The sequence below is a fragment of the Aspergillus luchuensis genome, chromosome 4 (assembly GCF_016861625.1).
Source record: "Aspergillus luchuensis IFO 4308 DNA, chromosome 4, nearly complete sequence".
Lineage (NCBI taxonomy): Eukaryota > Fungi > Ascomycota > Eurotiomycetes > Eurotiales > Aspergillaceae > Aspergillus > Aspergillus luchuensis.
Genome location: NC_054852.1, coordinates 2,470,514 through 2,496,112, shown reverse-complemented (window position 1 = coordinate 2,496,112; position 25,599 = coordinate 2,470,514). Strand labels below are relative to the sequence as shown.

The window sequence follows — 25,599 nt, the reverse complement described above, 5'->3', positions numbered from 1 at the left end:
GATTGTTTGCTGGCTGGCTGGCTGTTGAGGTTTCAGCTTGCAGAGAATATGTTGCCGTGAAGCCACTTAGGGTCCCGCTGGTGATCTAGATTCGCTCCTGTCATCTGATGGATGAGACCCTTAATGCCTCAGTCGGGGAATGTTGGTGCCTCGGGTGGCTGGCGGTCCCGTGGCCCCTGGCCCTGTAATCTTATCGAAGTTCAGCACAACTTTGATGTTAATCGCACGATGTTGATATCTTTTAAGATGATTATTTATTAACGGAGGTCAGTATTGCGAATGATGCGAATTAGTACTTTCGAAAACTTTGTAGTTTTGAATATGCAGCCTGTTCAGACCGCTACTTAGCAAGTAGCCATACCTATTCAAACGTTTAACAAGCTTGCAGTCGAGATTGAGATATAATGCGCAAAAGTGGTCTTGATCAATCAACTGCGATATTAAATATACTATTTCCTCGAAAGCATGTGCACATTGTCCCGGGTCCTCTAGAACCAAGTGTGTACCGCACTTTGCACCAGAACTACTATATGGTCACCAGAATATATATTGACTGCTAGCGCAATCGCCGTCGATCGTTAGTATGAAACCACAGACAATTTGGGCATAGTTTCTGCCTTTTAGTAAATGCATGGCCTCAAATGATAGATCGTGAGGTTCTTTAGCTACTAATTATTTCACGAGAAATAATTACGAGCGCGAGTTCCCTATGGGTGTTGGATCATTATATCGGTGGTTACTGTTTACCATAGCCATGGTTCTCGACCAGATGTCGACAGGTATCGACGCTAAGATTAGATCCCCACAGGATGATAAGCTATCGAGTTTTATTTTGATGTCATGGTTATGTCAATGTTCTCTTAGCGTCATCGCGATATATGAGGAACGAAGTATCCTTGAGAAAAAGCTAATGTTGCTGTTCGGAAGTAACTACGATCGACAAAAAAGGTGCCTAAGATTTTCCAGGCACTGCCGAGGTATGCTCATTCTCAGAGGACTGGACATCAGAAATTACTTGATCACAGCTTTCAGCGAAGAGAATAGAATGGATTCGCTATGTAGCACTAAATTAAATGAATAACTCAAATTCGACAGCAGAACTCAAAATATCCAACTAAGCATCTTGTCAAGCAGTATTCAGCGGACTCATCCGTACTGCCTTAGTTGGAAGTGTAAGAGCAAACGTTGGGGTTCTTGCTGTACTCAACGCGGGCAGCAATACCCTCACAGCCCTCGTTCCAGCCGGGCTTCTCGACACCAGCATCGGCCCAGATGCTCCAGGCACCCTGGATGCTGTTGGGGCAGGCAATCAGGTCCTTTCCACCGAACTGCAGGTGGTTGTTCTGGTCGATGGACCAGCCCTGGCGTTCACCGTTCTTGGGGGCGGGCTGAGCGCCGGTGGTGTATCCGATCTTGCCTTGGCCTGTGACAAATCAATCCATATTAGCAAAAAGTACTTTTTATTACACGATAAAAAAGAGGATAAACATACCCATGCCGGAGCGGTCAACGTAGAGCTCCTGGGGAGTCTCAGACTGGTCGTACAGGTAGAGAGCACCGTTGTCAAGGAAGAAGGTGGCGGTCTGGTCCTGGGGGTTGGAGCAGCTAGCGTTCTGGCTCTTGAGGCCGGCGAAGATGCTGCCAAGGGCGGCGTTGAAGGGAGCATACTGAACACCGCTGCCGGAGTGGATGGAGATGACGCCGAAGGGCTGGTTGGTGGCAGCGTCGGTGGCCGGGAGAGCGGCGGCAGTAGCGGCGGCGAAGATCAGGTTCTTGAGCTGCATCTTGAAGGATGGTTTGATATAGATTTGAGAAGAGTTGGTTTGTTGTTGGTTGGAGTTGAAGGATGTGAGAGGCTTGTTGTGATGATGAAGGTCTGATTATCGAGGACATCAAGCTACCTTTTATACCTTTCATCTCGCTCGGCCAGCACCATAATTAGTAACGGCCGCTTTACAGCTGTCAATATACAATGTCTCAACCCACAGGCAGTCCCTACTTACCCAGCACAGCAGGTATGCTGTCATCGCCCCCGGAAAGGGCGATTGGTCCGATGGAAGCTTCTATTGGGAGATGATTACTTTAGTCCAAAATTCAGGGTCCCCCCTCGATGGCAATAAAATGACCTAAATTTAACACGGCGGGGTTTGAAAGGCCTGTTTATTGGCTGTGGCTGGAGGCCATGTGGGTGCCCCTGGCGAGACATCGGAGAAATGGCAACGGTGATTGCAGGAATTCCAGTTAGTGGATTCGCTTCTTATGGGTGAGGGAAATCGATCGGCGCATATGAGACCCACATTAGTACAGACATGTCTCATTCTGGGGGAGGCGGACGGGCCGAGGTGACACCATGAGTTTGTCATTGATTGAGAGGAGTGTCTTACGGGGATGTGGGATGACTGTATGAGGGGTTGATAGTGAGACATACATATATGTTGCAGCCGTGATGGGAGATATAGATAGTCCATTTCGTGGGAGATTATGGGACTGGTAAGAGGGGACGAGGGGGTCGATAGGATAGACCCTTGCGGATTGGTGCGGTGCGATTTCCACAAAGCCTCATCATGGATTGGCAAGTCTCGGGAACAACGACAAGCGAAACCGTTGTCTTAGTTGACTATTTACCCGTTGATTCAGCCGGCGAGGCTGTGATTGAGGTTGTGATGAGTGGCTCTCCCCCTTTCCGATGGCCTTCCGCCGTTGAAGAAATTGTGGGACAATTCCCCACTGATGAGATGGGATCGACAAAGGTATAGTTCGATAGACTCGTTCCTTGTTTTGGGCGAATAAGATCTACTAGCAATTGGAAGTACCTTGTTGATACTACCATTCGGACCTTCGGGGTATCGAGGCCACAGATGAGACTGTATGGGAGGTATCACCCACTCCATTCTTGCTTGTTCTCTCCCTCAGCTACCCGAGAATGTTTTGGAGTCGCACATCGCGGGTAGACTGTCCGTCACCAAGAGTCGTTGCATTCAGATTGATTGTCAGTATTCAGTTGGTGAATCACGCAGTTTACATCATAGTTACTACCAGTTCGAGCGTGCAGATGTGGCATGTACCTCGATTCCAATAGAAGCTAATAGTCCGAAGAAGTCTCTTGGCATGGAGAGGGCTATTTAGGATGGTGCAGTAGCCGAATGTTGCTCTAAGTGGCATTCTCTCAGTCAGTAATATCTACCTGAGACATTGGAGTCATTCGTACTATTTCCCTAGTGTCAATGGGCAGAGAATGTATGGAACAGACTGGTGATCACAGCTAAAAGGCATTTAGTTTAGAAGCCTAGGCTGATAATCGACTGAGACAGAGATAGTTCTAGATTATTAAAGTCTTGAAGCTGAAAGATACGGGCAGATCACGCAACGAGAGCCCTTCTGTATGGTAATTTAACATTTGGTGCTGCCACGGCATATTAACAGCATATATAATCTATTACGTTACATCATGGATAAAGTATTTCCCTTCCCATAGTGGTTTGGTGCTGATTATGTCTACGCATTCGTCAACTCAGCTTATTCTGTAACAGCAAATACCATCAGCTCGGAACTTGAGCCCGCCGCCTCTTCAAAGCACTCTTCAGTATGTGTTCAATAAGCTCATTATACGAGACATTGTTGTGTTCGGCGATCATGGGCAATTGTGACCAATGTGGGAGAAGACCGGCCAGAGGATTGATCTGAACCATTGTGAGCCAAGGACAAGTAAGTTTGTCAGTTGATCTGCCTACCTCCATGACATGAGCGACTGGCGACCCAGAGGAGCCATCCATCCGTATATCAACTCTTCCTCCATCGCGACAGCGAAGAACAGTCCATGCTCGAAGAGCTGTCCGACATGCAAGGTCGGCCTCTTGGTCATCCCGACCGACCTTGATCTCGTCTGCCTCTCCAGCCCAATCCTCGACCGACTTCGACTTTTCAGTGGTGTACTCTACTGTCTCAGGATTAGATTTTGTTGACCCGTTGCTACACCATACTATCTCGTCGACACCGACCACCCATGCATCCTCGCCCGTTCCCAGAATTCCCACAGTGAACTCTCGTCCCGGAAGATACTTCTCGATGAGAACCCCAAGCGATGATGGGCTAGACTTTCGGAGAGAATTGACCACCTCACATAGGGATTCGATGCTCTTTATTTTGTTGCTTGTTCCAATTCCTTTGGAAGAGCCTTCGGCAAGAGGCTTTGCGAATAACGGATATTGCGTCAGCAGCGTTTCGGAATGGCGAGACATGCGAACCATAGACAGGATCTCATCTAAGGAGACTTGCGCCTTTCCATGGGTATGATTGAAGTGTATCACTGCAAAGGGGGCGGTCGGGACATTGAAATGCTCAAGGACCATCTATCAAGCGTCTGTTAGCTGCAATGGTCTGAAATAGTTCCAATGCCCACCGACCTTTGTTCTGCCCTTGTCCAAACACAATGCCATCGTGGCCGCATCCGAAAACGTGAACGGGATCTGGTAGGCCTCCAACAACGCGGGAACTTGACCTTCTCGGGCTAATCCATGTAGGCCCTCTGTGGTATTAAATGCCAAGTCCCATGTACTACCCTCGCCATTTGCGAGCCTTTTAACCAGAGAATGGATATCTGGGATAAGGACAACCTCATGTCCCAACTTTTTGAGAACTGCAGCTATGTGATTGGCAGCTTCTCCGACCTCAAACCTGTTGCAGTCCACATCTGAATAACCGAGGGCTTTGTAGGCCTCGCGAAACTCATAAATGAGAGCGATTTTGAGGGATCCGTGAGTCATAACGGCGCGTATTTGGATTGACAGTAGTGTGAGAATCCGTCCGCGTTTTATATCCTGCTTGAGCAATTCTGACAAGTCACGTCCGAAACCGTAGCCGTACTGCATACGCATAAACCGTGTGATTTGGCATACAATTCTCATAGGTGAAGTTGCGGTGTGTCTTCTGATTCTATCGTGCGTTTGCATTCATGCGTCGGGCTATCCAATCACGAAGCTGATCCAGTTTTGCCCTCATATGCGAATAAACTCGGGCTCTGAAGAATTATGGCTTGTCTTACGGTGATTGCTTCTAGTTCAACGGATGCGCCTTGTTATGCGGCTAGTGAGATAGCCAAACCCCGGACGGATGGCATTCGGAGTGGCGAAACCTCCTTTCTGGTAGTTCTTGGAAGTTTTATTTCGAGTATATTAGCCATATAAATAGTGAATGAATATTGAAATAATCTATACTATCATCTGTATCAATTCATGGAACTATTGCACCTTGGTTGGCTACACTTCTCGTCGGCTTTGGTAGGTGTTCGCTGATTGTTACCTCTCGACAAAAGGTGACATTATAATGAATGTCAGATAATAGATTGAGCTATATTGACACTGGTTCTTGACTAGAGATGTTTCATTATCGTCGCTTTGACTCAATGAAGAAGTGCGTCTCGCTACCATGTCATACTGATGTACTTTCCAATGTCGTCTGTCATTCTATGGCATTCATTCAATCGTCAAAATTGCCCAAGGGGGATTCAATAGCATTCTTCAGGTCAGATTCAAAGATGCAACGTCAGAGAAGCTCGTGATCCGGTGCAAGATAAATTGCAGGAATTGTATGGAATGAGGGAGGTGATCAGGACGGATGCTTCCGGCTGGGTACCTGGCAATGAACAACTGACGAATCTAAGAGAATTATGCAAAAGATCAATGCGGGTTTAATCAAAAACTCAGACATTGAGGTGGAACATTTGTGGTGCTCAATGATCTCCCGATTGACCATCACAATGCTTAAAGAGCAGTCATCGGCTCGATACAGCTGGATTTGAGGGTAATTGGCTTCTATTTCTAAATCAACCCAACCATGACGTATCTCACAGCTCTCTCGGTTACATGAAAGGGTTTGCCTACTGCCACCTAATTTGTCCCCACCTGAACAGCTGAAGCCATCCAGACGGCTCTCATGGCCGACCACCGATGATGAAAGCACAAGTCGCAGCAGCGAAGGTTATCCGGATAATGCAGTCTAAGACATCTTGAATGGTGGCGGGAGTATAGCCTCCCTCATATAGCCTATTCTCGCCACGCCGTGAATGAAAACATATTTGTCGTCAGTTACATGAGTCTCCAAGCAAATGAATGTTTGGCGATGATCAGAATTGCTCAAGACTGTTCGATGCTGTGAGATGATGTTGCAAATTTGTGTTCCCGGCTAATTAAACAGAGATGCATTATGTCCGAGTCTTCAGGCCGAGAGCATCGGTTAAATGCATGAATACAAATAGTCTGCAGACGCACCCCGCACTTGACGCAACTCATGGTTCAGCGCCTTCAGTACTAACAGCCGGCGTTGAGAATTATGATGTTGCTTCACTTCACAGCATATGCTGCACTAAGCAGTGTAGTAACCGCTACATCCCTACAGCCACGGCTGCAAGATGGCTTAGCATTGACACCACAAATGGGGTAGGCTGAGCACGCCTTGACCATATACAGCACTAATACCATTGGCCAGATGGAACACATACAATCACTACTCGTGCTCCCCAAACGAGACCATCGTTCGGTCCAATGCACAAGCATTGGTTGACCTAGGCTTATCATCACTTGGATATCGGTATGTCACGACAGACTGCGGTTGGACGGTCGCAGACCGACTGCCTGACGGATCCTTGACATGGAATGAAACTCTGTTTCCTCAAGGTTTCCCTGCTATGGGTGACTTCCTCCATGACTTGGGCCTCTTGTTCGGCGTGTACCAAGATTCTGGAATTCTGTTATGTGGAAGTCCGCCGAATGAGACAGGAAGCCTGTGTATGCCAACAATCAAGGCCAAATGCGAGAGCGAATTGCTAATCGAGCACCGTAGATCACGAAGCACAAGATGCCAGGACATTTGCCTCGTGGAACGTTGACTCTCTCAAATGTATGTCCATAGTATTCTGCTCGAGTCCACATTCTAATGGGGCTATCTAGACGACAACTGCTACTCTGACGCCGCAACTAACTACCCCAACGTCAATTACGCCCCCAGCACCTCTCCGGAACCCAGATTTGCCAACATGTCTCATGCATTATCGCAGCAAAATCGAACCATTCTATTCCAGATCTGCGAATGGGGGATTAGCTTCCCCGCAGGTTGGGCCCCTGCTCTCGGTCATTCTTGGCGGATTGGCAACGACATCATCCCTGCCTGGCGGACCATTTACCGCATAATAAACCAGGCAGCTCCGCAAACGGATTTTGCTGGTCCAGGGCAATGGCCCGACCTCGACATGCTCGAAGTGGGGAATAATATATTTTCTCTCCCGGAGGAACAGACCCATTTCTCTCTCTGGGCCATTCTCAAGAGCCCGCTGATTATTGGCGCTGCACTGAAGGACGAGCTCACTGCCATCAATGACGCGTCACTAGCAGTGCTCAAACAAAAGGACGTGGTAGCATTTAATCAGGATGCACTAGGGAAGAGTGCGAGTCTACGCCGGCGCTGGACCGAAGAGGGTTATGAGGTATGGAGTGGGCCGCTATCGAATGGACGGACAGTCGCTGCAGTCATCAATTGGCGCAATGAAAGCAGGGACCTGACTCTAGATTTGCCGGACATTGGGCTCCAACATGCAGGGACTGTGAAGAACATTTGGGACGGCACTACTGCGCAGGATGTGCTCACTTCGTACACATCGACAGTAGCCGGTCATGGCACGATGCTGCTCGAACTTCAGAATACAACTGCGGTCGGAGTGTATCCACGAGAAATTTTCGGGGAGTCTTCTGGGTATGTTCATCGTCTCTTCCCAACATGTATGTTTCTGACTTGTTAGACAAACAACAACCTTCAAGAACATTTACGCCGTGACAACCAGTGCCAAGTACACCATTAGCGTCTACTTCTCGCAGCCAGCTTCTTCAGCAGAAACCATCACCATCGGGTCAAATGCCAACCAGAGTATAATATCCGCACAGGTCCCCGCATCATCCACGCTAGTCTCCGCAAACATCCCACTTACTGCCGGCTCCTCCAACACGATTACCATCAACACCTCCATACCCATTGACGCCATTCACGTCAATGCTCCGAATGGAACGTACTACCCTTGCACAAACTTTACCCTCGCCGGGTCTACTACACTGACTACCTGTGGGAGCGGTTATTGTCAGCCGGTTGGCTCAAAGATCGGCTACATCAGTCCCAGCGGCACAGCCAAAGCAACGATTTCCGCGACTACGAGTGGGAGCAAGTATCTGGAAATTGACTGGATTAACAACGAGATTGCCTTCGACTCGTCCTGGGGCTGGGGATCCAACTCTCGGAACTTGACCGTGACGGTAAACAGTGAGGATCCGGTGCGGATCGAAGTGCCGCTGAGCGGAAGACATAGCGAGCTGTTCGGTCCGGGGTTGGGATGGTGGGATACTGCAACTTTAGGACTACTGACTAGTGGCTGGAAGGAAGGGTTAAACGAGGTGGTAGTTGGAAATGTGGGGGGTGACGAAGGATTCCAATCTTACGGGGCCGATTTTGTGGGAATCCGGGTGTTGGATTAGAAGGGTTAGGAGAGTACAGTAGCAACCGTAGAGCATCTTCATCCATCACAGGCCCTGGCAGATGAAAAGGAAGAAAGAAGAAGCTCTCGGCTGCCGTGCCGTTTCTTTAATCACCTGATCGTGGGCACGGGAATGCGCGAGTTCGGGGAAGAGCGGGACACAACCAGCTTTTCTTCCCATCCTTTTTCCTCTCTTCTTCCATCTTTCAACCACTAAGCTTCTCCCCGGGGGATTTCCAGTCGGAACCGAAATCCAATTGCCGGCCCCCCAGAGGGAAGATACATACTCCGAATAGTCTTCAACTCCCCTTAATTCAGTTAGTCATTCATTTGTCATGTCATGTGGCATGTTTGTCTCCCCAGTCCCCACCCTATTTCTCGTGCTCGGGGAGAATGACATCGTTCTGGGGAAGTGTGAGAATCGAATAAGGTTCCGCAGTTATTAAGAAGACCATGGCACAAACGGCCTAACCACAGCTAGCTTCACTTGGCGCCCTTGCGAGCCCAACATGATGGTAGTATCTGCCGAAATTCTGCCGGCATCGTCGTCACGTTTTCCCCTTCTGGGGTGCAGAACGCGGAGGTCTCGCTTATTCCGAGTGTGGAGTCCCCGCAATTCAACGCTCCATACTCATGGCACCGACTTCGTGGAGCCGAACAGGAGACCGAAGTCGGCCACGCGACTTGTTCACCATACGAGCTATCCCCACGGATGTCGCTCGCTGTGCAACATCTAATTGGCTATGATTCCGAGATTGACCCGGAACCCTATGCCATTCATTCTTCCGGCTTCTTGTGCGGTCCATGCCGCCGTCATTCTGCCTCTGTCATTGCCGAGAATTTACAAAGCCTTGGCCGGATTTGTGGATAGAATGGGGTTGGAAGGGGGTCGGAATGGGGTTGGTTCATAGTTGACTTTGGAGCGGAAATCAAATGTTTGGATCCTGCGCCGTGGGTATATAAGGACCCAGATATTCGCCTAGGATGTCTCTTAACTCGCCATCAAGGAAATCCTCCGCAGCAACTTTGAGAAGATGAAGGTGTCGCTCACCCTCTATGCGGCTGCGCTGCAGCTGGCAGATGCCGCTGTAGTCCAGAAGCGAACAGTCGACGTTGCTGAGCTAGAGCACTACTGGTCCTATGGACGCTCAGAACCTGTCTATCCCACTCGTAAGTCATCCTGACCTGCTAGTCATGATCAAATCTAATCCAGCCATTAGCCGAAACCAGTGGATCGGGTGATTGGGAAGAGGCGTTCACTAAAGCCAAGTCTCTCGTGGCACAGATGACCGACGATGAGAAGAATAACATCACCTATGGTTATACGTCTACGACAAACGGTTGCTCTGGAATGTCTGGTGGTGTCCCCCGACTGGGGTACCCAGGGATGTGTCTTCAAGATGCAGCGAGCGGTGTGCGGGGAACTGACATGGTCAACGCTTACGCCTCGGGTCTCCATATCGGGGCTTCGTGGAACCGTGACCTCGCCTATGAGCACGCACATTATATGGGTGCAGAGTTCAAGCGCAAGGGAGCGAATGTTGCTCTTGGACCCGTTGTAGGCCCGTTGGGCCGCATGGCGCGAGGTGGTCGCAATTGGGAAGGATACAGTAATGACCCCTACCTCTCTGGCTCCCTCGTTCAGAACACCATCCGTGGACTTCAGGAGTCTGTCATTGCCTGCGTCAAGCATTTCATCGGAAATGAGCAGGAGACGAACCGCAACACGCCCCAACTACTAGAAGACAGCTATAACCAGTCTGTTTCCTCCAATATCGATGACAAAACTATCCACGAGCTTTACTTGTGGCCCTTCCAGGATGCAGTCAAAGCTGGTGCTGGTGCCGTCATGTGCAGCTACAATCGCATCAACAACAGCTATGGATGTCAAAACAGCAAGAACTTGAACGGTCTGCTGAAGGGTGAACTGGGATTTCAAGGGTTTGTCGTCTCTGACTGGAATGCCCAGCAGTCGGGTATTGCCAGTGCAGCGGCAGGTCTCGATATGGTCATGCCTGACTCCGTCTATTGGGAAAATGGTAATCTATCGTTGGCTGTCCGTAATGGATCGCTCTCGTCTACGCGTCTCGATGACATGGCAACTCGCATCGTCGCTGCATGGTACAAGTATGCAGAGCTTGAAGACCCTGGCTTTGGCATGCCCATCAGCCTGCTGGAACCCCATGAGCCAGTTGATGCTCGCGACCCTGCCTCCAAGGCCACCATTCTCCAGGAGGCTATCGAAGGTCACGTCATTGTCAAAAATACTGACAACGCCTTGCCTCTGAAGGAACCGAAGTTCCTCTCACTTTTCGGATATGATGCCATCGCCGCGCAACGCAATACCATGGATGACCTTTCCTGGAGTCTCTGGACCATGGGCCTCGATAACACTCTAAGTTATCCTAACGGCACCGCCGTGGACCCCTCTCACCTTAAATACATGTTCCTCTTTAGCACCAACCCCTCTGAAAATGGCCCTGGTGTGGCCTTGAATGGTACCATGATCTCCGGGGGTGGCTCGGGCTCCAGCACCCCATCCTACATCGACGCTCCCTTCGATGCCTTCCAACGTCAGGCCTACGAAGACAACACTTTCCTTGCCTGGGACTTTGCCTCTCAGTCTCCAGTTGTGAACCCGGCTAGTGAAGCGTGCCTTGTCTTCATTAATGAAGCCGCAGCTGAAGGTTGGGACCGTCCGTACGTGGCCGACCCCTACTCCGATACTCTGGTCGAGAACGTCGCCTCCCAATGCAATAACACAATGGTGATCATCCACAACGCCGGCATCCGTCTCGTCGACCGCTGGGTCGACAACCCCAACGTCACTGCCGTCATCTACGGCCATCTCCCCGGTCAAGACAGCGGTCGCGCCCTCGTCGAGATCATGTACGGCAAACAATCCCCCTCTGGCCGTCTTCCCTACACCGTCGCCAAGAACGCTTCTGACTACGGTGCTCTCCTGAGCCCTGTCGTTCCTTCCGGAACTAAGGACTTGTACTACCCGCAGGACAACTTCACCGAAGGTGTCTATATCGATTACAAGGCCTTCGAGCAGAAGAACATCACCCCTCGCTATGAATTCGGCTACGGTCTCACCTACTCCACCTTCGATTACTCGGGTCTCAAGATCTTCATTAACACCGGTGCGAACACTGACTATCTACCTCCCAACTCTACCATCGAGGAAGGCGGTATTCCCGCCCTCTGGGATGTAGTGGCTACGGTTACCTGCTCGGTCGCCAACACTGGATCTGTTGCTGCGGCTGAAGTCGCTCAGCTCTATCTGGGTATCCCCGGTGGCCCAGCGAAGGTCCTCCGTGGTTTCGAGAAGAAACTTATCCAGCCGGGCCATCACACGAAGGTCCAATTTGATCTGACGAGACGCGATCTTAGTTCATGGGATGTAGTGAACCAAGTTTGGGGTTTGCAGAAGGGTGATTATTCGGTTTATGTGGGAAAGAGTGTGCTTGATACCCAGTTGACGGGGACGTTGACGATCTAATGAGCTCACGAGCTTTGACTGTTACGATTAGATGTATAGAAATTCATTTTGAATGATTTGTTAAACTTTTCGTCTAATCTATATGGGGTATCTTTTGTAATGATTCTAGTTGTATGGACATGCTTTTGACGAGGTCGTCATCTCGAGACATAAAATATGCGGGCACTTATGATACTCCTGACCACACGAGTCTCACAAGTACGTACCTGGGGTCATGCACCTTGATTAAGAATGAGTGGCACAACTCCCTCAGTGTCGCATCACTAAGAAGTTCACGGTGCTTTGCCCCTCACGTAGGGCACTTCTTGTTATGATTGCTCAGACAGTGACGAGATGTTCAGAGGGTGTGCCTGAGTATGCCTATCATCGATGACAATGTCTGCAACATCGGATCCTGCGACAGAACAGAGATAAATCATCATTTCGATCCTGATGCTCATGTTACTGGCAATCAAAGAGCCTTGGCAAGGGTGTGGGTTGGTAAAGCTTTTGCAAAACTGGCCTTGTTTTCTAAAGGAGTGCTCAGCTGCCAGGACAGCAAACAAACTGGAGCGTTTTCCAGTATGGAGGTAGTTACCACCCAACGAGCGATCAAGCAGGCTGAACCCCCTCGTACCCCGAGAGATTTTCATAGTACCTCTTATCCAGACCAGCCTGCAGCCTGGCCTCTGTATTGAACGGTTCTCTCAACGGCCCGCGGAAGTACTTTTGTACATTTCCCCGGAACACCTTGACGGGATCCGTCTCCTCCTGAGCACAAATCCAGGTCAACCAGCGATGGCCCGTCGTGACATGGGTAATCTCATCATTGTGGATAATCTCCAACGTGTCCACGCTATCTCCATCTCCGGCCTTGCGGAACTTGTCAATCGTCACTGGGTTCACATCCAACCCACGCGCCTCGTGCACCAACGCAATGATGCTGATCCGGGCGCGCAGATCATGGGCAGTCACGGTCGCAGAGTCCCATAGTCCATGGTGGACCGGAAGGGCACCGAAATACGAGCCAAGTTCCTCGAGTCTTGTCCGGAGAAGAGAGAAATGCTTCGCCTCATCATTAGCGACCTTCAACCAGTCGTGGAAAAACGCCCGCGGGAGACCCAGCGCATCCGGCGAGTCCGTCTGGAACTTCGCAAACCGCACACAGATATCAACCGCCAGATCGATTGCCCATTGTTCGATGTTCGCCAGCGCATGCAGCATGTTGATCCTGCTCTTCTGCGTACCACCTCTACCCGGCTTCGGAACTGCCTGTCGATTCACGTCCTTGACGCCATCCCTAGGCGGTAAATCAGGAAGGTCAACACCGTCCCTAGTCCCGATAACCATAGGCTTATCCGTTCCCTCCCGCTCCGTAAACAGTTTGAATAAATGCGCCGTCAACTCGATCTTATGTTCCGGGTTCGAAGTGTTCAAGATATGCGCACACCATTCACACACCGTCGCATTGTCATCCAGATACCGGATAGGAGCGGTCTCGGTCTCATCCTCACCACGCGTTCCATTCGTCGTCTTCGCACCATTCACACCCTTGACACTCTTCTTCAACTTCATCTGCTCACTCACAGCCTCCAACTTCGCCAACTCCACTCCCTCTCCCAGTTTCTCAGACGTATATTCAACAGCCACCATATCCTCATCGCTCACATCAACAGGAAACGTGCACGCCTTGATCCCCACACTCGACTCTCCCGTCTCAACATTGAAATCATATGCATGCCACGGACAAGACACGATATACGCCGAATCTTCAATGTCGATGGAGGAATCTTTCATCGGGCCGCCGGCATGCGGACACTCCGCTTCCATGGCGTAGTAGGACCAGCCGTTGGCGTCATTGCGCGCACGAGGTTTGTCTTTGGTTTTCGGGGTCTCGATCGTGGGGAGGCGGAAGAGGACGAGGCGTTTGCCGTCGGAGAGGTGTAGGACGTAGCGGGTTTGAGTGAGGGAGGAGAGCGGGGCAAGGCGGACACGCGCCATGGTGTGATATGCCGGTCTGTACAGGCAATGAAGGAAATTCGTTATCGTGAGGGGGTGTTGGTAGAGTGCAATAATTATTTCTTGGGATTGGAGGGGCGGCCTTTTTTGAGGTCACGTGTGGGTTCTGGATAAGGGTGGGGGCACTACCCGTAATGTGGGAGGCGATCGGTCGGTCGGTCGGACATGTGCCTGAATGAATGACAGGGCGATTTACTTGATTCAGAGGGCCGAAATTGAGTTGAGTATGAAGGTTGCGAATTTGATGCTGTCATGAATGGCGACTATTGAGGTGTAAACAATGTATGATCGATTGGTTAGGATCAGATACGTATGTGGAGCAGAGAAAAAAAGAAATCACTTTTGTGCGTTAACTGGGAGTCGAACCCAGAGCTCAACCTCACAAGAGGAGTGGAAGGGTTGAATGTTACCGCTACACCATTAACGCTTGTTGTTGAAAATGTGGGTTTTATCTTAGCTTATATGGAGCACAAGTAATGTCAGCTTGTTCTATTGCATTTAGAATAAGTAGTCAGCTCTATGCTATAATTCCTGTGAACAAATGGGGAATTTGATTCATCTTGCAATTCTCATGGTCAGATATATTATCTCTTTCTTTCAAGTAGTCGGAGTTCTAGTCCCGCTCGTTCCTGCTGTTATTTGATAGTTTCCAAGGTGAATCTCGACTGGAACATTTCATATATATTACCGACTAAATCATCCAGCGTTATCCCATCAGTTCATCGAAATAGTATCATCATCCATCCAAGTGCTATGTATCGGGTAATCTCATATCAAACTGCCCAGTAACTGCCTAACATGTGATCAGTTGGCGCTCGGCTTGTTCCACGATGCTCGTCCTATTTACATCAACTCTAGTTACGGGATCATCCGGTTGAGCACACTCTAGATTATTTGGTCTGTGTTCTCTTCTTGCACGACTTTCGGGTCTATGGCCCACCCGAACGAGACCACATCTGGTCTAATAGCCAACGAGTGGCTTCGCATCATTCTCCCATCGTATCAGTTTGGCGCGCTGCTGAGACCAATGTTCGCGCATGGATACCACACCCCGCATGGCAGTGCTAGACCTAACAACAACTAGCAGGGATCAGAGATAAACCACTGCGAGGCTCGCTCGGAAGGTGCCTACAGCCTTGCATGGCCTTGCAGTGAATGGCCTGCCAGTGAATACTATATATTGGTTGCAATCCTGTACCCCGCCATCACTGATACGCGCCTATCTGCCCTTTCGACTTCTTCTTTCCGCGTCCTCACAGCTCATCTGTTCTACTCCCCCATACACGTCCTGGTTACACCATCGCGATGGCAGATCCACAGAAACTCCTGTCTTGGTAAGTGGCCAATCCAGATATCGCTGGCCAGGTTTGGTTGCACGTTGTCAAGGACACGTCTGATAACGTTTCCTCCTCAGGTACACTGGCCTGTACTCCCGTACCGTCGACCTCGTTGGCGACTATGCAGGCAGTGAGCTCTTCATCATCGAAGGAGACTCACTTCTCTTGCACTGCTTCGCCGACGATCAACTTGATTTCTCCAATGGCTTTCAGCTGCTTCATGCCACTTACATCGTGGAGCGGTTGCTAGCACAGCTTCGACAACGAAACTGCAATTTTCACATCGTCTTCTTCGGCAACAACTCGGGGGCATCTATTCCACCACATGCTGATGAATCATCGTTGCCGAAGTACCGTTTAGCTCGTGAAGCCATTTTACAGCATCTCCAACAGAATGCTCCTAAGGCTTTCCCATCCATGCAAGTGAGATGCTTTGATACATACAACTGCTCTGATTTTGAGGAATATCTTACTTCGGAGGGGGTCTATTTTATCATGTGTCATGATGGTGCCTTGTCAAGTCCTAGCGGGCAGGACGGAGCATTTGGTAGAGCTCTAGAAGACCCCGAGAAAGTACTGTCAGAAGATAGCTCAGACAGTGGCTGTGATGAAACTTTCGATAGCGCTCTTCCCTCGTTTTGGACGAATAGAGTTACGCTCAGGTCGATGATACACTGGTTTATCGCACATGGCTTCAATACCTCTTTGTTGAACAGCTTGGAGTGTCGTGATACCAAGGTGAGCTCAGCGTCTTCATCTGTATTAGACTAAACCTAACCTTGAATAGGTGTTTACTATGGTTCTAGAGGGCTCCGCAGAACGGGCACAGAATCTTTTCTGCGTGGATTCTGTTAGCCTGGACATTGCGGATGATACGGAATCATCTGACTCTGATACAGAAGAAGTGATATCTGAAACCAATCTGGTGCATTGTCACGTCGAAGCTAGCCCCAGTGCTCAAAGACCTTCCCCCACTATCCCTTCCTCAGTCGAGCCTACTCTACGCAATTTCCCGCGTATCTTGGGCGCCACTGATCACACTCTCACTCAGCGAGAGTGGGCCACAGTCCTAGCAGCAAGTGTCCTGCTAACTTCTGACTGCCGCGAAGAGAATGAGATGTTGGGGCTACGTGCTCTGTTGATACACACAATCATTCTGAGTGAGTGCGAACTTGAAAACCGCGTGTATGATCCCAAACACCGTCGTCCTGGTGAATTGTTGCTGGTAAAATATGTTGAAGTATTTCGGAGTGTCATCACATCACAGTTGTGGCATGAGGTTATGAGGACTAGACCCCTGACCTGTGATGTGGCGGATCTGATTGACGGGCGGTTGTTTCTTGAGATGATGCAATTGCAAATAATCTGTCCGTCTGATCTTGAATGCTCCTTCAGCCAATCAGTCGTGGATAGATTCTCGCTGCTTGCCTCACTAGTGAAAGGCATATGTGGCGTCGAAATTGCTAGCTTTCAAGTGAGAGCCAAAACTAGCGGTAGCAAAGCAAGCAGCAATAAGAAAACTAGGAGTTCGGGCAGGTGTCAAGTTTTTAGTCGGACAAAGGCAACTGCCGTGCTCCCTTTCGACAACCCCGACTTTGACAGCCATCTCAAGCCGATATCGCTTGCCATTGACAAATCTGCTGCTGGGAAGGAACTTGCAGTGTCGCGAATTTTTCAGGAAATCAGCCACTGGCATAATCATCGCAGACTGCTAGGTCAGCGGAATGCAATTCCTCCTTCGGAGTGGCTTCTTCGCCGTAACCAGAAGTTCATGGCCGAAACTGAGCAGTATGCTGCCAGTCTCACAGATGCGAAACCAGAGTCAATTTTTGTAAAGACTAACCTCAAGGTCTTGCCAAGGAAAAATCCGGCCTCTGAAGCTATGGAGAGAGACAGGACCTCTCTATCCACGAAGAATGGCCCAAAACAGACAAGACAACCAAAGGCCAGCGCATCTGCGTCGGTTAAAGCGGAGGCAGAAGTTCACTTCCGGGAACAACGGGAGAAAAACCTTGAAAGACAATTGAAAGCATGGAAAGCTAAACGCCATGGTATCGAGCATGCCGACAATCTGGTCCAGAGATATCAAGATGCTTCCGAGTATCTCCACAGCTTAAAGAGAAAGGGAGACTGTCTGATAGAGCTAGACATACTCGCCTATCTCATAATGACCCTGGCGCAGCTGTGGAAAACCAAGTGCGAAACAGAGAAGAATAAGCCTATGGGGATAGTGGCACTCATATGGTTCCTGATTCTTAAGATCTCAAAGGCGAAACAAGGCATTACGATCGGCATTCGATGCTTTGTTGAAGAAACTATCAAAGCGCTCAATCTCCCACGTATTGACATCCCCTGCCACAGTTCAGGAAAAGCTACATCCTCATTCACACCAATACCTTCACAGCACGCCAACTTGCAAACGGGCCTGTCACAAGTTGAGTTTCAGCTTGTTCATGCGGGTCCATACTTTGATCGAAATATGGAATCGGCACCAGACCCTCGTGTTCATGATTTTGAACCTGATCGGTGGCAGAGAGATATCTTGGACCAAATCGACGCTAAAGCGAGTCTTTTCGTTGTCGCTCCCACCAGTGCAGGAAAGACTTTCATATCGTAAGTGCCTTATGGCAGCATATAACAATGTGTGCTTCGAAGTTCTGACTGTCCAATAGATTCTATGCTATGAAACAGATCCTCGAGAGCAGTGACGACGGGGTCTTGGTGTACGTTGCCCCGACTAAAGCACTCGTTAACCAGATCGCCGCCGAGGTCCAAGCAAGATTCAGTAAGAGCTACAAATACGCTGGAAAGTCTGTCTGGGCTATCCATACCCGTGATTACCGCATCAACAACCCAACTAGCTGTCAGATTTTGATCACAGTGCCACACATCCTTCAGATTATGCTTCTTGCTCCGTCAAATGCGGACTCGTGGGCGTCTCGCATTCAGCGTATCATTTTCGATGAAATCCACTGCATTGGACAATCAGATGATGGAGTGGTATGGGAGCAATTGCTTCTTCTTGCACCGTGCCCTATCATTGCACTTTCCGCGACGGTCGGTAATCCCGAAGAATTCAGTAACTGGTTGAGGTTGACTCAGAATGCAAATGGCCATGAACTGAAAATGATTGAGCACAAAACGAGATGGTCGGATTTGAGAAAGTTTGAATACAGACCTCCATCCACTTTCATCTTTAACGGGCTATCGAATGTCACTCATCTAGCTGCACTCGGCCTCGATGCCTGTCCAAACATGTCCTTTATACATCCTGTGGCAAGCCTGACCAACCGATCTCGTGGATTCCCGGACGATCTGACTCTCGAGCCGCGTGACTGTTGGACACTTTGGAAGGCCATGGACAAGTACAAAACAGCAGATTATCCGCTTGATAAGGCGTTGGATCCGTCAAACGCGCTGCCAGGTGTCATATCCAAAGCCAACATATTGGAGTGGGAGGTCAAACTGAAGCTGGTACTGAAACATTGGATGAACATCTCAGACTCTCCATTTGATGCTGTTGTATCGGAACTCTCACGAGGAAGCTATGTAGAGAAGAACGACAACGTGCAGGTATCGTCTGGCAAACTCGGCCAGTCAGATGAGCCCCGCGCAGTGAATAACACACTTCTCAGCACAACACTGCCCCTGATCTGTTCTCTCCATGACCAAGACGCCCTACCAGCTATTTTCTTTAATTATGATCGAAGTCAGTGTGAGAGGATGTGTCAGCATATTCTTGATGAACTGGAACAGTCCGAGGCCCGGTGGAAGTCCTCAAGTACAAGCTGGGCGAGCAAGATTAGTGAGTGGGAAAAGTGGAAGAAGTCGGAAGAAAAGCGCCCCAAACAAAAAAAACCTGTTAAAGGGAAAAGCCGATCTGAAGACAGAGATGAAAATATGTCCAGAGCAGAACAGATGCGTGAGACTGCGTCTGCAGAATCGAGTTGGCACGCATCGTTTGACCCAGATGAGCCAATATCGAGGTTTTCCCTAGCTGATAAGAAGAAGCTGGCGGGTTCTGAGTTTGAGGAACATGCTCAAGAGCTGCGGAAACGGCAGGTCTCTCCTCGGTTGATTGATGCTATGAAGCGTGGGATCGGTGTCCATCACGCTGGTATGAATCGCAAGTACCGACAGGTTTGTGAGATGCTCTTCCGCAGGGGCTACCTCCGGGTTGTCATCGCCACAGGTACATTGGCTCTTGGTATCAATATGCCATGCAAAACCGTCGTCTTCGCCGGTGATTCTGTCTTTCTAACGGCGCTTGGATTTCGGCAAGCAGCTGGTCGAGCTGGACGCCGAGGCTTCGACTTCCTAGGAAACGTGGTCTTTCAGTGTCTTCCGGATTCCAAGATTCACCGTCTACTCAGCTCGAAGCTTCCAAGCTTGAATGGCCATTTTCCGTTGTCTACCACTCTAGTACTACGACTTTTCATTCTGCTTCAGAAGTCTAATCGGTCTAATTTTGCCGTCCAAGCCATCAACTCGATTCTTTCATGCCCACGGATTTACCTGGGAGGGCCAGAGGCCAAACATACTGTTCTCCATCACCTGCGGTTCTCGATCGAATACCTCCGTCGCAATCAGCTCCTCGACGCTAGCGGTCGTCCCCTCAATTTTTCGGGCACTATATCGCATCTATACTACACCGAAAATTCGAGCTTTGCATTCCATGCGCTCCTCAACGGTGGATACTTTCACCGTCTGTGCAAGAATATCGGCAAGAAACCCAAAGAAACTCTACTCACATTGATGCTTGTTATGTCGCACTTATTCGGTCGCAAGTATCTACCTCCAGTTGCCCTTGAGAACCTCCGAACCTCTGAGAAGAAATCCCCATCTGTTGTGATTCTTCCAAGTCTTCCGAAGGAGGCAGCTAGTATCTTGCGCAGTCATAACAAGAAGACTCAAGATATTTACACATCTTATGTCACCACCTTTGTTGAGCAGCACATCATAGATCCAGGCTGTTTTCTCCCGCTGACAGGAATGAAATGCGGTGGCGACAAATCTCCGGAGGGAATCAGCCACGCACTGCCCGTTACTCCTCCGACCCGAGTCACATCGTCATTCGCGGCACTTTCTGGTCATGGCGATAAATGGCGGAGCATATCTGACCTTTGCAATAAGGTCCGCAGCGGTGTCTGGCTAGAACAGGCAGTGGTACCGTATGTGGGACTTTACCCGGAAGAGGGCAAACTTCCACTCAATGCGTATCTATATGATTTCTTCAAACACGGAAATGTAAAGGCATTGGAGAAGGGAAATATGATCCGCAGGGGTGATATCTGGTTTCTCCTGAACGACTTTTCCCTGGTCCTTGCCACCATTGTCACTGATTTCGAGAACTATCTCAAGCTGTCCCCAAGCATTGACCTGGACTTGTTGGATGTGGCTGGTAGTGGTGATGTGCACGAGATCGACTTGGATGATAGTGCTTATGATGCAAACGATCCCCTGCCAGGGACAGCCGCGAAATCAGCCCATTTACCCCAAGTCCGGATGCAAGCCACAACCAAGCCCCCGCTCACTTCGGCATCCGCCAATCCAAAGAAAGCGAAGGTAGCAGACAGCTGGGAAGATGAGTTGAATGACGATGAAGAAAGTGAGAACAAGGTACCCGAGAGAGAGGAAAATGCAAAGGCCACTAACAATCCCACTTCCTCCACTTTACCGAGTGATACTGAGCAGGGATTTTTGCAAGTCTTGAGGGCGTTCAGAATGCTTCAAGCTGAGTTCAATGAGAAGTTCAAGGCCATGTGGGCATAAACAGCGGGTAGGTTTGGGGCATACTAGGAAGGGTTGGGCTAGAATGTAGTTGGATATGTGTGATTTTTCCGTCCATTAATCAAGTCTTTGGTGCGACCAGTCGGAAGAGTCGTTAAGATGAAGAATGTTTCTTAGTTAGATTACAGCAGATACAAAAGCAATCAACAAAACATTATCATATTATCCCGACACCGACTAAATACAAAAATACCAACAAATTCAACCTTATCCCATCCATCCAGTATACCAGCACAGCAGGTACTTGAATAATAATATCGTGGTCAACAGAGAACCCTGTCCATGTACAACACCAACAATTAGCTTAATACAAGAACCCCAAGTATGTAAATTCCACTCACCCCAATGAACCCACTTAAGCCTTGAAGTGGATACCAGCACCGGCACCGAGACCAGCGTTGGCAGCGACCTCAGCAGCGGCGTTAGCGGCAGCGTTGGCACCGATACCGATCTCGAAGGGAGCCGGGGCGGGAGCAGGGTTAGCGGCCACGAAGGAGGCCAGGAAGGCAGTGGCGAAAGCGGTGATGAGAGTGAACTGCATTTTGATTGAGGAGAATAAGATTCTGTGAGCATAGTGTTAGCTGTATCTGTTCAATTTTCTCAAAGATTGAGGAAGTAGGATAGAGAGAGAAGAACATACCCTAATGAGGGAATGTGAATAGAACGAACGAAAGATGGATGGATGGATAAAGGAAGGATTGCTTGCTTGAGATGCTGGATGAAAAACAGAAGATCTGGGGCAGGAATTGAAGACGATTATATACCTTTTTTCCATCCTCGCTCGAAAGCGTGAGAATTCAGTTCACAGCATAAGTTAGTATGTAGAACGGTACTAGGTAGGGGTCAGGGGCGTGCGTGCGTCTGAGATCTGATACCGCGGACTGGAGCTTATGGTTCAATATCCGGAAAGGATCGACTTCTCCCTCGATCTAAATGTCGGGAAAAGTGATCGGAGGACAGTCCTAGTCTATACTGTGGTAGACAGAAGGGGGGTGGGTGGTCGGGTGATCTGCTTGAGTCGAACCGTTCGACTCAATTTTGAGGTTCCGAGGTACCGTACCCTAAATCATGATCAAACCGGGCTTGGCTTGATTTGTCTTTTCTTTGCACTTCGGAGATTCATCCGTATATAAACTAACTGACTAGACATGTAGAGTAATACTTGCGAGAGGGACTGAAAAAGAAGAAGAAGCAAAACTTATGAACGGGTGTTCCTATCTCGCTTTCTATCTGTAACCTCCGTTGGAGAATGATGGAGTGGTCGGTTCTCTTCCGAGGGTTCCAGCCAGACTTGGATGCGACGCCGGTGTCGATCTTGCGGCTGGGATGAAACGCTTCCGCAATTCTATTTTTACTTGCTTCTTCATTAGCATTGCTCTATTTGACTAATTCTTGGATGATTAGGTTGAATTGGGTTTATGCATCAACGTTATGCATGCATGCCTGCGTTGTCGTGTGCCGAGGTTGTTGTTTCCAGACAGGTGCTTGGTCCATCGCTGGAATTGTAGCTTTCCTGGCTGATAGGAGTGATCGACAATTGCTGCTGTCACTTAATTACAGAAGGTTTGGCTAATGCATAGAATTGCTGATTTTTGATGCTTTCTTTGCATACTGCTATGAACGGCTTCGGGGTTGTTTTGCATGTGCTAATAATATGCACTTCGGGCAAATCGCCTATCGAGCCGTGCTCAAAGGTTTCAGATACAAACACACGAGAGCATCCAGTACTAATTATAATCAATTATCTGCTAGGGAGAAATATTCCCAGCACCATGCATCGGTGGATCAATACAGGAGCTGAGACCTCAGGCCTCCTGACGGGTGGGTTAGTGAGTGCATTATAGTTGGGTCGGAGTACTCACAGCGCGGGCTATGAGTAAACCAGAATTTGGTAACTATCTCCGACTGCTCTCTCTGCATAAGATATGGCTATATCCAACTGCAGTGTAAAGTGTTAAACATTTGTTTGACTGCAGAAAATCGATCGGGGAGTAGATTAGTAATCACCGGCCAGCACGATCTGCAATCAGCGGCATCCGAAATTGAAACAACATCCATGAACTTCTTGCATTCCGTGGGGTCAATATGGCTAGCAGTGGGTCGGACGCAGCTTTTGCGTACCATGAGCCAAGTATCTCGACTCTTCTCAATCAGGCTGGACTCTTGGTGGTCTTGAACCTCATCAATGTCTGTCTCGATAAGCTACTGTACTGTGGACTGATCGGTCAACTGTTCGTCGGTATTCTCTGGGGGACCCCCGGGGCAAAATGGCTGGACACGGAGACTGAAAGAGTAATCCAGCAACTGGGCTATATTGGGCTTATTATGCTGGTGTATGAAGGTGAGTCTCTTTGGTCCAGGGGAATGATCCATGACTCACTCAAGTAGGTGGTCTATCAACCTCAATCCAATCGATGAGAGCCAACCTCGTCATTTCGCTATGTGTTGCCCTCACTGGGATCGGGGTCCCCATGGGCTTATCGTTCATCTTGGTGAAGCTGGTCTCCGCCAGCCCCCTTCAGGCCTTCGCTGCAGGCGCCTCTCTCAGCGCAACCAGTCTTGGCACCACCTTCACCATACTATCAACCACCAACCTAATCCCGACACGTCTTGGTACTGTCACTACCAGTGCTGCTATGTTAGATGATGTTGTTGGCCTTGTCATGGTTCAAATCATCTCAAATCTCGGCGGTGGTACCTCTTCGTTCAACGCCGTCACTGTGGTCCGACCCTTGTTTGTCTCTATCGGCTTTGGGTTAGGTGTCTTCATCCTATGCGCATTCTGTCTGAAGCCGACTCTGCAAAAAGCTCTCACTATGAGAGATCATCTGCCGCAATTTATGGGATCTATGCAATTTGCTTTCCTTGCGCAGACATCTGTGCTGGTGGGGCTTGTTGCGGGCGCTACCTATGCAGGGACCTCCAGCCTATTTGCTGCGTATCTTGCGGGCGTGATTGTTTCTTGGTTTGATGGGTTGGCTGATGATAGCCATATTCTGAACACTAACACGGATCGCGACATTTCACAGTCCGAGCCTGGCGTGCTAGTTGAGCGGACTACTTCTGAACAGTCTACACCTCAGGATCGTTCAAACAGCAATACTCCAAGCACGCCGCAGGAACCTTCATACAATCCAGATGAAAAAGTGCCGACCGGTATAGAAGTGTATGAGAAGTACTATAAAGAGCCCGTGAATCGAATATTGATTCCATTGTTCTTCGTAAGTCTTATCCCCGGTGGCTATTATCTACCTCTAACATGCACAGGCTTCCATCGGGTTTGCTATACCTATAACTAAGATGTTCCGCGGAGACGTTGTATGGCGTGGTATCATTTACGCCATTCTCATGATGTTTGGAAAGATGGTCACCGGTCTATGGCTCGTTCGTTTCTCGCTACCTTCGACAACAACTCTGCTGTTTACTCTTAGGAAACCATTCTCTTGGGCCCTCTTCTCCTGTACTTCTCGTAAAGGCGAAAACAAGAAAAAGAAGAAGTCAAAGGAGAAGGATACTCGCCCTAGACGCCAATCTGCAGTTCGTACAGAACAGCTTGATCAAAATGCAGATGCTAGAAACTCGGATGAACACAAGGGAAATCTCCCAAACCCCAACCGCAATGAGCCTGTCTCTGAAACAGAACCTCAACCCACTTCATCCAATCCCAGCAGTACCATGTCCCTCCCTCCCAAGCCGAAATCGCTCTATCCACCGTTCATCCTCGGGTTGGCAATGGTTGCCCGAGGTGAGGTTGGCTACCTCATTGCTTCCCTCGCGGAGAGCCAGGGGATGTTCTCCAGTGGATCTAATGGCGATGTCTCGGAGATATATCTGGTAGTTATTTGGGCAATTTCGATCTGCACGCTGGTGGGGCCTATCTCGGTTGGAACCATAGTTAAACGAGTGAAAAAGCTGCAACAAGCTCGGGGATCTTTAGGCGCGGATCCTTTGGGGGTTTGGGGAGTCTAACGCTAAGAAAAGAATGCAAAATTCAAAACAGCTTGAAGCGATGTAATTGAACTAGTATAGTCTATGCGGTGTAGTGTGTCTGATTAGGGGGTTTCTTTGCGTTCGTCACGTGTTAATACATATTGCTTCGCTGTCTGTCTTTCTCAACAAACCAACGTATCCTACTACTGCCGGTCCATATCATGACTAAAGCTAAACCAGACACGCATGTCCGGATACTAGAGTTGCATATCAACCTGAGCTTCTACCATCTACATGGAAAGTTTGCATCAGGTGCTGTCAGAAGCGGGAGCCATCTTCACATGCTTTGATATCTTAGGCGATTTGTGGCTTGACTCCATTCAGAGACACTGTAAGATGATGTCTTATGATGTCAGCCCACAGGAGCTTGGAGACATCCAGATGACTTCGGGCTGAATTAAAGTTAACCTCAGTTGAGCTACAGAAACTCCAGACCGTCCGATGGAATTGATCCATGGATGCTTCCA

The 25,599-nt window shown here is 49.2% G+C and overlaps 8 protein-coding genes and 1 non-coding gene across 9 annotated transcripts; 4 read left to right on the top strand and 5 right to left on the bottom strand.

The window, feature by feature from the left end:
• Nucleotides 1-1,160: 1,160 nt before the first annotated feature.
• Nucleotides 1,161-1,784, bottom strand: aspf34 (cell wall protein PhiA; the record flags this gene model as incomplete). Its single annotated transcript, XM_041689251.1, has 2 exons — nt 1,161-1,423; nt 1,493-1,784. The coding sequence occupies 2 exons, from the start codon at nt 1,782-1,784 to the stop codon at nt 1,161-1,163; spliced, it is 555 nt and encodes a 184-aa protein (XP_041542954.1).
• Nucleotides 1,785-3,539: 1,755 nt separating this feature from the next.
• AKAW2_40873S (D-alanine--D-alanine ligase family protein) lies at nt 3,540-4,949 on the bottom strand (the record flags this gene model as incomplete). Its single annotated transcript, XM_041689250.1, has 3 exons — nt 3,540-3,680; nt 3,732-4,349; nt 4,404-4,949. The coding sequence occupies 3 exons, from the start codon at nt 4,947-4,949 to the stop codon at nt 3,540-3,542; spliced, it is 1,305 nt and encodes a 434-aa protein (XP_041542953.1).
• Nucleotides 4,950-6,327: 1,378 nt separating this feature from the next.
• Nucleotides 6,328-8,513, top strand: AKAW2_40872A (alpha-galactosidase D; the record flags this gene model as incomplete). The annotated part of the gene is made up of 5 exons (XM_041689249.1): nt 6,328-6,434; nt 6,484-6,782; nt 6,838-6,894; nt 6,945-7,743; nt 7,790-8,513. 5 exons carry the CDS (start codon nt 6,328-6,330, stop codon nt 8,511-8,513), a joined length of 1,986 nt encoding a protein of 661 aa, XP_041542952.1.
• Nucleotides 8,514-9,445: 932 nt separating this feature from the next.
• On the top strand, nt 9,446-12,017 carry AKAW2_40871A (beta-glucosidase; the record flags this gene model as incomplete). The annotated part of the gene is made up of 3 exons (XM_041689248.1): nt 9,446-9,463; nt 9,520-9,682; nt 9,733-12,017. The coding sequence occupies 3 exons, from the start codon at nt 9,446-9,448 to the stop codon at nt 12,015-12,017; spliced, it is 2,466 nt and encodes an 821-aa protein (XP_041542951.1).
• Nucleotides 12,018-12,608: 591 nt separating this feature from the next.
• Nucleotides 12,609-13,997, bottom strand: AKAW2_40870S (Rieske [2Fe-2S] domain protein; the record flags this gene model as incomplete). Its single annotated transcript, XM_041689247.1, has 1 exon — nt 12,609-13,997. The coding sequence occupies one exon, from the start codon at nt 13,995-13,997 to the stop codon at nt 12,609-12,611; it is 1,389 nt and encodes a 462-aa protein (XP_041542950.1).
• Nucleotides 13,998-14,360: 363 nt separating this feature from the next.
• Nucleotides 14,361-14,442, bottom strand: AKAW2_t40015S. The gene has a single exon. It is a non-coding gene; the product is annotated as a tRNA-Gly (tRNA).
• An 878-nt stretch (nt 14,443-15,320) lies between these two features.
• Nucleotides 15,321-21,124, top strand: AKAW2_40869A (putative DEAD/DEAH box helicase; the record flags this gene model as incomplete). Its single annotated transcript, XM_041689245.1, has 4 exons — nt 15,321-15,349; nt 15,430-16,090; nt 16,140-17,965; nt 18,025-21,124. The coding sequence occupies 4 exons, from the start codon at nt 15,321-15,323 to the stop codon at nt 21,122-21,124; spliced, it is 5,616 nt and encodes a 1,871-aa protein (XP_041542949.1).
• A 373-nt stretch (nt 21,125-21,497) lies between these two features.
• On the bottom strand, nt 21,498-21,683 carry AKAW2_40868S (uncharacterized protein; the record flags this gene model as incomplete). The annotated part of the gene is made up of 1 exon (XM_041689244.1): nt 21,498-21,683. One exon carries the CDS (start codon nt 21,681-21,683, stop codon nt 21,498-21,500), a length of 186 nt encoding a protein of 61 aa, XP_041542948.1.
• Nucleotides 21,684-23,227: 1,544 nt separating this feature from the next.
• Nucleotides 23,228-25,111, top strand: AKAW2_40867A (cation:proton antiporter; the record flags this gene model as incomplete). The annotated part of the gene is made up of 3 exons (XM_041689243.1): nt 23,228-23,483; nt 23,531-24,363; nt 24,410-25,111. The coding sequence occupies 3 exons, from the start codon at nt 23,228-23,230 to the stop codon at nt 25,109-25,111; spliced, it is 1,791 nt and encodes a 596-aa protein (XP_041542947.1).
• Between the last annotated feature and the right edge of the window lie 488 nt (nt 25,112-25,599).